Source organism: Globicephala melas, chromosome 14, assembly GCF_963455315.2.
Source record: "Globicephala melas chromosome 14, mGloMel1.2, whole genome shotgun sequence".
Classification (NCBI taxonomy): Eukaryota; Metazoa; Chordata; class Mammalia; order Artiodactyla; family Delphinidae; genus Globicephala; species Globicephala melas.
In genome coordinates, this window is record NC_083327.1 from 82,041,252 (window position 1) to 82,053,779 (window position 12,528).

The window sequence follows — 12,528 nt, forward strand, 5'->3', positions numbered from 1 at the left end:
ATGTATTCCTAGAGCTTCCATGTTTGTCTCTATCTTTGGTAATGGCATTCCTGAAAATTAAATGTATACCTAAAATGTGGTTTTTTATTAATTAAGTTGTGTCAAAATTTTACATGCTTTAGCATTTTTTTTTTTTTTTTTTTGCGGTACGTGGGCCTCTCACTGTTGTGGCCTCTCCCATTGCAGAGCACAGGCTCCGGACGCGCAGGCTCAGCGGCCACAGCTCACGGGCCCAGCCGCTCTGCGGCATGTGGGATCTTCCCGGACCGGGGCATGAACCCGTGTCCCCTGCATTGGCAGGCGGACTCTCAACCACTGCGCCACCAGGGAAGCCCAGCACATATTTTTTTAAGTGACTAGTTTAGAAGAATGGATGTATGGCTTTGTTTCTACTTTGTTCAAACCTAGTCTATTTAATTATTATTTTTTTATTGCAGAGTAAGACATGAGCTATGCTTTAAAATTATATAAAAATTATTTTTCAATATGGTACTTGAGTATATCTCTGGCACTTGAAATGCCTGAACACTAAAACGGGCTGCTAAGGGAAGTTGTGGTATTCCTTTGAAGGGCTAGGGCTTAAAATGAGCTGATTTAAAATAGGGCTAACTTTTTACCTGTTTGGATGCATCTGAAATAGGTTAAAACTGAAAATACCAGAGTGTGTCTCATATAGTAGGAAAATATTGTTTTGTGAAGGTTTCTTTTTCAATTACATATATGTGTATAATTTATATATTTACCCTATTACGATGTAAAATATATTTCTTTCTGTGGGTAGAAGTCAAAATGTTGGAAAGCCACTGGTCTAAATCAGTGCTCTCCAAAATTCTGGTTGGGAACCTCTACCAATTTTTGTAAGAAAACAAAAATTGAATATGAATCCCAATATTAATTTAATATAAACATTGCTACTATTTTATGTACATTTAAACACATACACAAATTAAAGGATGATATAAAAAGTAAATAGCGGCTGTAGAATTTTCTTCCTGCGTCACACAGATTACTTCTTTTAGTGTATCTCTCAATTCCTTTAGAACAATATGATTTAAATTTCAGACTACATACTTGTTCAATACTATACTTGATTACAGTCCAAAAGCACTTGAGGGAAATTTACTCATTACTTATTGATGGCCTATTCAGAATAAAAAATTTTTGAGGAAGGACTTAAAAGTTAGTAATACTAACAGTTAGTAGGACAGCATATTGATACTATGAATAAAAGAAGAGAAATACCAAATAATGGTAGCCTTGTTAATGCAACTGTTTATATTTCTACATATGTCCCCTATATAAAAGACTAATTTGGAAAATCTGGTTATATAGAGTGAATCTAATTTAATAATTTTAATAAGATCTTGTATCAATAACTTTTAAGAGTTTTTTTTACAGGATTATATTTAGGTAATGTTTTAAACTTCTTATGATGTTAATTCTTGACTCATAGAATTAATTATCTCCATTAATTGTTAACGTGCTAATGTAGAAAATGTCAAAAAGAAATCATATTTTCACTTTTTACCCAGGAAACCTTAATTAAACCCAAGTTGCAGCTTTAAGTTTCCTGCTAGAATTGTAAGTATTTAGAAAACAATCTGAAATTGGGGCCTATAATTGGTCTTGACCGGGAAGCTGTCACATAGAACACCTATGGTGTATCAGAAAGTGTGCCAGTCATGTTTACATACAATCCTATTTCATTCTCTCTGAGTTAAGACTTACTTTCATTTTAAATGAGGAAATCAGCTCAGCATCTGGTAGAGCAGGTCAGAAGTTGGATGAGCAACATCTGACTGCAAAGTCAGGACTTGGCCCACGATCCCTGAATCATGGATGCAGCCACATCTACTGACTTGGAAGCTGAGCTCCCAACCCTCCAAAGGAAGACCTTTGACAGAGACTGCCAGGAGTCTACTCAAAGTCTTCTTCTCTGTACCCAGGTATTTCTCTAGACCTCATTTTCCAGGCTCCTTTGCAGCCCACAAGGCCAAATGGTAATGTCCTAGGCAACGAATGAAGAGTCATGTGCCACTTCCAGGCCAGGGTTGATAAGAAAGATGCACGTCTCGTCTATTATTTCTTTCCCCTCTGCCAGCTGGACGCTGGATGTGGAGGCCAGTCTGACCATGAAGGCAGCAGTAAGTCCTAATGGGATGGCAGAGCCTGAAAACAGAAGCACCACTTTGAAGAAAAGCACCCACCTCCCACCCTGGGCAAGAACTGAGCTGCATGTGCGTGTCTGCTGTGACATCGAGGTCCTGCTGGTTACAGCCCTTTAGACTACAGCATCCGGTAGAGCTTTCTCTAGGGGCCTCTGTTTGTGACATTCCAGCTGGGGGAACCAAGGACTAAGGGCTGCAAATGCCATCCTAACCACCTCCACCTCAGAGATGATTATTGTATTTTTATTTTCACAAAGAACGGAGAAGTTCAGAGGATCCACCCTGAAATGTTTGTCAGTGAGCCCAGATTTTAAAATTAGATAATTGGCAAAAAGTTTCCTGTATTCCTCAGGCATATGGGTGTTGCTACCTGGGAAACCAGCCAATACTGAGTACGGGAGGGGGTGGGGGGAGAGGGAGGATGAAGAACAAGTCATATCTTAGGAACGGGGAAGTTAAACCCTGTGGAGCAGAGCCTGTATGCAGGGTTCATGTCCAGGGGACCTTCTCAGAATTCGGGGTGCCAAGCATGTGCAAACTGTTTCAGAGTCTAGAAGGTGGCTATTATGGATGGAACTGTGTCCCTCAAAATGAGGGACACAATTGAATATTGTGAATACATACGAATAATTCATATGTTGAAGCCCCAGCCTCAGAGTGCGGCCGTGTTTGGAGATAGGGCCTTAAAGAGGTACCTAAGTTAAAATGAGACCATTAGGGTGGGCTCTACTCTAATCTGACTAGTGTCCTTATAAGAGGAGATGAGCACACACAGAGAGACACCAGGGCTGCACATACAGTGAGATGACCACGTGAAGAGGCAGCACGAGGGAAGCCATCCCCAAGCCAAGGAGAGAGTCCTCAGAGGAAACCAAACCTGCTGGCACCTTGACCTTGGAGTGCCAGCCTCTTCTTACTTGTGAGAAAATAAATTTCTGTTATTTAAGCCTCCCAGTCTGTAGTTTTTTGGGTTTTTTTTTTTTGCGGTACACGGGCCTCTCACTGTTGTGGCCTCTACCATTGCGGAGCACAGGCTCCGGACGCGCAGGCTCAGCGGCCATGGCTCACGGGCCCAACTGCTCCGCGGCATGTGGGATCTGCCTGGACCGGGGCACGAACCCGCGTCCCCTGCATCAGCAGGCAGACTCTCAACCACTGCACCACCAGGGAAGCCCCCAGTCTGTAGTATTTTGTTATGGCAGCCCTAGAAAACTAATACAGTGACCAATTACAAAAGTCTTCTTACACGTGAGCCATAAGAAAGAGCCGTTTCTGGCAGCAAGAGGGGCAGAGAAGAGAGTTACAGAGCAAAGTCAGAATGATACCATTTCCTTGAACACAATTACCATCCCCCCTCCTTTCAATATTGCAACTCTTTTCACACAATGTTTCCCTCTATAAATATATAATTCCAAGATAGATGATTTCTAGTAAAGGCTTGAAAAGCTCAAAATATAAGAAATATTCATTTTCCAAACTCCTGAGTCAATAATAGAGCACGTAAGATGGTCTGAAAGATGTTCAGATTTTACTGGGAATATATACCATAATTACTTGATTCAGATATTATATATTTATATCCATCTTGACATTAAAATATTAAACCACTCCTCCTCTTGCTAAATTGGTCCGCATTTAAAACATTAAATTGTTTTACTGTCCTCCTTAGGAACCAAGTGATATAAACTCCCATGAATATGTAGATCAACTCCTCTAAGCACAATATTAATTATTTCAAAGATAGCTGGAGGTCACCAGCTCATAGCAATTTCTGTGCATGAAGTCTCATTAATACAAGACATCACACAGTAAGGAAGAATAAAGTTTTATCACAGTTACTGCGTGTGTATGTGTGTGTGCGCACATGTGTTCCAAGTGGCCAACGTATAGAGCTAAACACAGAACCAGCAGGCACTGAATGCAGCCTGTGGATGATGATGGGGGAGGAGAAGTAGTAAAGGAAAACATTCTGCAATTAGAACACTTTTTAAAAAGCAACATCTGTCCAAATCAGGAAATGTGGACTTAAAATCCAAAGCAATTTCTGTCTCAAATAAACTTAAATTTTCTTGACCTAGAGGCCACAGATAGCCGTGATTTGTTCGGAATAAAGCTGCGACTAGCTCCAGAAGCGTGTGGCTCATGAAGATACAACACACCTCTCCTCTCCTGAGACGCTGGAGAGATGAACAGAGGGTCTGGCCCGCTGCGTCTTTCATGCTACACTCTGCCGAGAGCCTCTTTGGCAGCTGTAAGCCGCAGCCGGAATGCCCTGACATAAACCGTGCAACAGCTGCCGTGGAACTCCCCAAAAATTGAATGCAAAGCTGTTGATAGTGTCACCTAGAATTACCCACAAATGAAGGAGCATATTTAACATTGTTAGTGAGCTGTGCTTTTTTAAAATTCATAATCTGAGTACAAGATCCTTACTTTCGCCAAATTGTGATAAAATTGATCTTCTTGTCCAAGTAACTCTTCAGGGTCCCTACTATAGTTTTCTTTTATACCTCTGAATGTGAACTCAAAATTTACCTGTTGAAAAAGCTAATTAAAAAACTGTTTTCACACACGACAGCACCTGAGATGAGGAAGATAAGCATAAACAAAGCCATTCTCTAGCGTGATTAACACAATACACATAACAAAAATAATACTGAAAATCCTGAATACTTTGCACACGTGTTCAGAGTTTTCTGACTAGGGGTGTAACTGGAATTGAGATTGCTTCTGGTCAGGGAAATTTGGCAAAACCTTTCAGGCAACAATTTGAAAGTTAAAAGCAGGCAAATATCTGTATTATTTAGGAATGTATAGACATAGGTGGTGATGCTATGAGGAAAAGCAAGGTAATGAATATCACGGAAGTCAAGATCATAGTTGCATCAAGCCAAGAGGGAGGAGGCTGGGGTTGAGGAGGGGACATGGAGGGCGTCCGGGATGCTGGCGATGCTGCCTTTCTTGACCTGGGTGGTGGTACCAGAGGTCCTCTGTAACTATACAAATCTATATAACAATATGAATGTATTTAAACACTGTTGTGTATGCATGGTATGTCTCATAATAAATTTAGGAATGCATCAAGCCATTTAAAATGATACACTTACGGGTCAATTAATATTCTATTGACTATGATGATAATCCTTCCAGCCTCAGGAGAACACCCTCTCTACTGACAATGCCAAGTGTACAGACTCCAAAATCATGCTGGCTGCCAAGTAGGCCAGGGAGAGGAATTTGGTTACAGACATTTTTATAAAAAGAGGAAGAAAGGCTAAAGACAGCTGTTTTGAACAACTCTTGGAGCTGCCTTAGGGACTTACAAGCATCTTTCCTGAACTCTTTGGATAAGTAATAAATTTATACTTAAAACTGGTTTGCTTTCGCCCTTATAAAACAAAGGTAGAATGCTCTTCTTAAGAGTTCAGGGCAGAAGTAGGTGGAAAGAAATTATTTTTGCCTTCTCTGCTAGCTATTCAAGGCATGCCCACCTTACTTCTGCTATTTAAAATGTTATTGCATTTTTAACTACTTAATAAGATGCAAGAGAAGCTGAAAGGCAGTTTGGAAGGTAGAAACCCAGGCAAAGTAAAAATCAGGGGCGCAGTTTACTGGGACATGGGCTCCTCCGAAAGATAAACAGAGCAGCGCTGCTGCTGGTACCACTTCAAACAGATGCATAGAGTCACTTCGTTTGTAAAACGCTAAAGACACACACGAGAGCATCAAACAAATGTTCAAGTCCTTTGTCCCCTGTGAAGCCGGATTCCACAAAGGCAGCATTTCCAAGGCCAAACAGATGAGTGAACAAAGCCCGTTGATCTAGCTAGAACGAGCTCCTGGACACCATCAATTCTGTCCTACAGCTCTTTCTCTGGTCCTTGTCTGTGCACAAGTCACTCCTTATAATGAAGATACTTGATGGAGTGTTGTTCCCATCGCAGGCGGGTGGGGGAAGGAGAGGTAAAAATACATTCAGTAAATTTCCCATCCATCCTCTGCGCAGCGTGAGAGAGGGCTGTGCGCCTGCAGGCCTGTCGGCTCCCTTGCGAGTACACAGCCAGACCACAGCTCCCCTCTGCCGGTCCCCCTGCCCACACCCTGTGCGGGTGGGAGGGGCTGCGGGGATGAGTTCCGGAATACGGAATGTGGGAAGAAGTGATGGGCTCTGTTTCCAGGCTTGGTCTCAACCCCCCCCGCCCCTCCATGATGCCCCTGCTCTGGCTTCCTGGTCCGGTCGGCCTGGGTGAAGAGGACCCAGTGGGGACTCCAAGGTCACTGAGGATGGCAAAACCACTAGGTAACAGAAGGCTGAGTCTGAGTCCCTGAATGACGGGGTGCGGCAGAGGCCGCAGAGCCAAGCCGCATCGGAGCATGGATGGGTGAAAATCACCCCTGCTTCTGTGATTTCAGTGTTGCTTTTGCTAGAGAAGTTAAATTACTATCCTGACTTTACACTGCCTCATACATCCAAACCACAGCAAAACTACCCAAATTGCTTAACCACCCCAAAGACAAGACAAAAAGTTTAGCATTACCCTCAAAAAATTAGGAAGTTTGATTTCATTTCAAATAATTTTGAGGTAGAAAGAACATTGACTTTGGACTGGAAGCCCTTCAGCTGCCTGAATCCTGCTGCTGCCATTTTCATGGTGACTGTCACAATTTTTCAAGATCTAGGAGCCGGGAAGAGAATAGGCTGTATATTTCACAGACAGAGACAGACACATAGAGAACGTGTGTATGAACAGGCTTCTAAGCAGGTTGTTCCTATTTTAAAGCTAATAATATGAATTGCCAAATTGCTTTTCAGAAATATTTATATTTTTACCTCTTTTGAATATATGTCTATCACATTATATTTTATGCTTTAAAATTAGCTATTCTTTAGAACCTAATTACACTGAGCTTTCAATAACTGTACTGGCCACTTGCACATCTTCTTTGGTGATCTATTTTTTAATATATTTCCTACTTTGCAGTGTGGTTTTAGGAATTATATGGACTTGGATTATTTGTGTGTATTTGGGAAAGCATTGTTCTAAAGCCAACATGATCGTTTATGTTGGGTTTTATGCTTAGCTCCCTGAAAAGCTGACTAGAAAGCAGCCTTCTTGACTCTCCAGGCATCAAGAATATCTCTGTTTCTCAAAAGGGCCAGAGCTATCTGCCTCGTGGTTAATACTGCCGACTAAGACACTTGGGACACTACTGGACTGTAGCTGGTGAGTGGACTTATTCCATAGAAAGGAAATGGTTTTTCTATGTGATATGAAAATGGGAATTACATGAAAAGTGACCTGGGAGGAGAAGTGTTAAAAAAAAGTGAAGCACTGAAGGCGGGGATGCACTTGGATGGCACCGGTGGCAATGCCAACGGCATATTATAGGGAAGGTGGGAACTATTCCCTCGGACACCCCATTGCTATAGGAAATCTGTGTTACCAGGACTCTTAATGGACTAAACACATTTTGCATAGTCGTCATCATATACATTTTATTTTTATTTTAGCTACACTCTAAAGTAAATCTACCTAAATCCCTGAGGCTCCACTGGGGTGTGTAAGTGATACTCAGTGCTAAGAGAAGATACACAAAATGCTCTGGCGTTTCAAATTAATCCCTAGCATAGGATGTGATAACAGTAGGAAGAGCAAAGAGACAGCCAATATTTCAAAATAATTATGAAGTTTTTCCCAAAGCCCTTAACTTCATGCAAGAGTTTGTTAGAGGCTCTGGAAATAGGCCATTTTGGCCGTGTTTGCCCATCTTTTTTTCAAATCCATCAACGTTTATGGAAAAACCTATGCTGGTTAGCAAGTCAGATCACTCGTGGACAAAACAGATAAGGGGAGAGGGAGTATTTTCGCGCTTGCTTGTGCTACAGTCTCCCATGGAAAATACCTATTGCCTGTAGAATGTTCACCCCGGAAGTAGTGCTCGAACTTTCAGCCCTGGGGCCTTTAACAAATACTGAGGGCCGCCCCCAGAGGCATGGCCTAGGCATTGGGACTTTTAAAAACTGCCACGTTATTGAAATGTGCATTGCGGTTGAGAGCCCTGCCCAGAGAGAAGTGGGATGGGAGGGTGGGAGCAACCACACCTGGGTTGAAGTCTCAGCTCTACCCTTCCTGACTCTGTGATGCTGGGTACTCAGTCATACTGAGCCTTTACTTCTTCCTCTGAAAAATACAAATAATTCCTGCTTTTGAAGTTTGCTGCTGGTTTAAATATGGAAAAAGTGCCCCCAAATTAGAGATACTCTTCCCTTGAACTTCCTTTCCATATCACTTTTAGAGGCATAGTACTTTTTTGTTTACAGGCTAATCTACTCATATAGTGATTAAGAGTCCAAGTTCTAGAGCCACCACTAGCTAGCTCTGAATACCAGCTCTGTTACTTACCAGCTGTAATACCATGTGCAGTTTAATTAAATTCTGTGAGCCTCAAACACTTCATCCATAAAATGGGCAGAACGACAACATCCATTCCGACAGGGCTTTGTGGGTATTAAATGGATGTACGTATGTAAGCATCCCAGTGGTACCTTATATACGGTAAGTACTCAGTAACGGCTCTAATCATTGTTTATTTTTTACTCTCAGGGAAATAAAATTCAGCAGCCCACTCTTTCAAAGCATAACAAAATTTCTGGACAAATGAGGAGCTCACACAAAGGAAGCAGAGTTTGTATATGAAAGGTGTTTTGAACCAGTTTTAATTGTTCATCATAAAAATTATGCAAATGGAAAAAGTTGGTTCACTGTTGACTAGTCACACCTTGAAGAATACATATGTCTAAAATTGAGCTTTGAAGGCATTTAGCTTAAGGTGGTTGAGAAAGGTTTGAAAGACTAGGTTTGGAAAAAAGAACATCTTATTACATATGTTTTGGGGGTAAGAGGTATCAGACTTCTATACAGAAATGGTGAACTTATATGGACATTTTGTTAGCAAGACATTTAGTATGTGAGTCATACAGCAATAGAAATAAATGCTTTATACTGCTCTTTTCTGGCTTCTGCGGGGCCAGTGTTATTGGAAAAATAGTTCCCTAATTCTACACACAGACTCTACTTTTCGATATATAGTTAATAGTCCCAGAAGACTGATCTCAGGTTTTTTTTCTCATAACGTCACTATTCAAACACTAATGAAGGGTTTGTTTCCCAGGCTCTGGAGACATTAAATAATGAATTCTGGGGAAAGGGCTGTTTTGTATGGATCTGGGGAAGTGTGAGGGTTAAATAGCTGCATTTACCACAAAGTGAGGAAGAACAATCTCGAACAGGGCTGCGCAAGATAGATACGTACTTCACATCGTACCCATGCCACACTAGCAGAATAATTCATTCTAGTTTGTGAGCATCAAAATATCCTTTGGCCTATGCCCAAGTAGAAATACAACCACCAAGTACATTCAAATCTTATTTACCAGTGAGTCTCCCGTTTACAGCTTCATGCAAACCCCACGGTCAGAAAAGTGAACGAGTGGATTCAAGCCGTGGGTTCCATTGCGAGAGTATCCATCACTTGTGGTTAGATATGGACTTCGCCATTAAAAGAAAGTGATAAATTGGGAGTGTGGGATTGACATTTAAACACTGCTATATTTAAAATAGATAACCAACAAGCACCTACTCTGCTAAGGGAACGAGCACGAGGACCTACAAGCACAGGGAACTCTGCTCAGTATTCTGTAATAACCTAAATGTGGAAAGAATTTGAAAAATAATAGGTACATGTATATATAACTGAATCACTGTGGTGTACACCTGAAACTAACACGTTTTTAATCAACTATACTCCAACATAAAATAAAAATTAAAAAAGGAAGTGATGGCTCTAGAAATAAATGCCCCCTGCTTGCATAAACTAATCTTGCTTTAATTTTCTTGCCTAGCGATGTTCAACCAGATGTCTGAATTTTCAGCCCCTCAGTAGGGACTGGGTATATCTAAGATAGCTTTATTTCAGTAATTTTGCTCTTTCTGTTCTTAATCAGAATTAGAAATGGAGGGAAAAGTGCTAGACTTACCCACACAAGGTAGAGAGTAACCAAGCTGAGGGTCGTGGACAAACTGCCGATCGTTGAGTCTCGTCACACAGTAGAGGTGGAAACAGTCTAAGCAAATCACGTGGCGGTAGTTGCACTGGAAAACCAGGACCGGGCTTCTGGTGGAGGTAAAGAAAGACATTTCCTCTAGTCCTTCTAAGGCTGGCAGGCAACGTGTGGTTTAGAACACTTTCTGTAATGTCATAGGGTTGCCTAGGGCATGCTCTATGTAAAGACCTGCGCTGCTAAGCACTGAACTCATATATATCAATGCTACATCTTAAAAATTGGAAACACCTTGTGAGCTATAGAGAAGATTGATTTTCTTAATTTTATATTATTTACATGACCATAGTTACCAATCAGCTATTTAAACCCAAGCTCAGATACAAGCTCTTCCTAGAAGCCTTCCTTGACTTATAATTCCTGATTAACCTACTCATCATTCCATCCACTTACATATATTTTGATTGATCCATTATTACATTGTAGTATTGAAAATAGACACTGTCTTCTTTACATTGATATTCTCATAGCACCAGGCATTGTAAGTTTTTAAATAAATGTTCCTTGAATTTAGTTATAATAATATATAGAATCTGAACTTCCCCAAAGTGGAAAGAAAAATTACTACTGCATCAAACAAAGTAAATGTGTTAAACAGTCATTCACATTTCATTAGCAAATGGAAAAGTAGAATTTAGAAATAAAAGATTATCTAGCAGAGATCCTACTACAAGATTTTGTCTATTGTGCTACCCCCATCCACCCAAATATTCAAAGTTAGGGGATTACTAACAAATCAATACACACAAGTCCTAACAATTTTGAACTTCCTTAAAACACTTTGTAGAAAAAAATATCTCCTGAATAACTACGTTTTTGCTAGTAAATGAACCACATGATTTTATGACAAAAAGGAGACAAAATGAATATATTAACTTGAGATCAGCCCCAAGGCAATTTTAATAGTAAGAAAGTCATTAGATTTTACTTATATAAACCTATTTTCTATGTAATGATAACAAGATACAAAGTATTTTTCATTTCATACCCAATTCTTAACAGATATAAGAGCTCTTCACAAGCCCTTTCCCTAAAAAAAAATGATATTAACATTAATATTAGAAGATAACTCCTTAACAATTACAAGATTTTCAAAATTCTGTTTTCCCTCTTATTTCAAAACAATATATAACACAAAACAAAATGAAAAAAAACCTTGGTATTTTAATGTCTTGGATCTACAGGATGGTGGTCAATTTCATCTAAGCAGCCCTGAGGTTTTTATGTGTTTTCATTTCCCATCTCTGAGCCTACTGATGTCCCTTCAGGGCCATTTCCATTCCCAGGGCCTCTTTCAATTAGGTGATGACTGTGTTCTGAACTTTCAGCCTCTTCCCTTCTAACAACTTCCCCCTTGAAGATGATAAAATATAACGCTTTCCTATATCTAACAGGAGAGTCAGGCACACACGCACACAAGCGCATACACACCTCATTCCCTCTGTGTGACCCTATAGAGCTGCTATATCTTGCCTCCTTCTTTCAGAGCTAAGTTCTATGAAAAATGTTCTTCATTCTGATTTTAGCAACATGGTCGACTCAAACTTTATGGACTCTTGATCTGTTATCAACACACAGAAACACTGGAGAAACTATGAGAACATTTATAAAAATGTTCCTATACATAACAAGGTTAAAAAGAAAGCTTGGCAATTACCCTGTAGAAAATATAAAAAGAAAACTTATATAAAAGCCAAAGCAGTCAGTATGGACTGTGGACTCTGCCCCAGTGTCCCAGAGAGATGTTAAGATGCATGGCATGGAGCCACTGATGTAGCAAATGTGTTCTTTTCCAGCCCTATTAATAGAAGAATAGAAAGAGCTCTTTCATGTGTGGACAACAGTACACATTTATAGTTTCGCCCTTCAGTTAAAATCTGGTCAAAAAGAACTTACGCTATCTAGACAATTCAAAGAACATCAGTTTCTCTGGTTTATTGATTACATCCTGCTATTTGGAACAGATTAGCAAGAAATGGTAAATATACTGGAGGCCATGGTGGGAGATAAACTCTATGCAGATTCAGGGGTCACCTACATTAGAGAAGGTTTTTAGAGGTCTAATATTTGGGGCATGGAGGGACACACCTGACAAAATAAAGGACACAGTAGTCACCTTGCCCCTCCCCTGCTAAGAATGAAGTACAAGGTAATCACAGGCTCCTAGGACCCTCAGAGGCTGTGGTTCCCACAGAGTGAAGCACATGCTCCTGGGGACACAGGAAACATCCCGTGGAA

At 40.5% G+C, this 12,528-nt stretch overlaps 1 protein-coding gene across 12 annotated transcripts in view; it reads right to left on the minus strand.

The window, feature by feature from the left end:
* AGPAT4 (1-acylglycerol-3-phosphate O-acyltransferase 4) overlaps positions 1-12,528 on the minus strand; it is a 1,427,829-nt gene that overhangs the window by 530,874 nt on the left and 884,427 nt on the right. For 11 of the 12 annotated variants that reach the window (XR_004038703.3, XR_009558681.1, XR_009558682.1 and 8 more), the window contains exon 7: positions 10,207-10,343. Coding sequence is in view for 7 of the 12 variants with exons in the window: in XM_030852990.3 (XP_030708850.1) it covers positions 10,207-10,343 (137 nt within the window). In the remaining 5 variants the exon portion in view is untranslated. Of the gene's footprint in view, positions 1-10,206; positions 10,344-12,528 lie in introns of those variants that run through there. The other variant, XM_060283377.2, reaches the window with a different exon arrangement.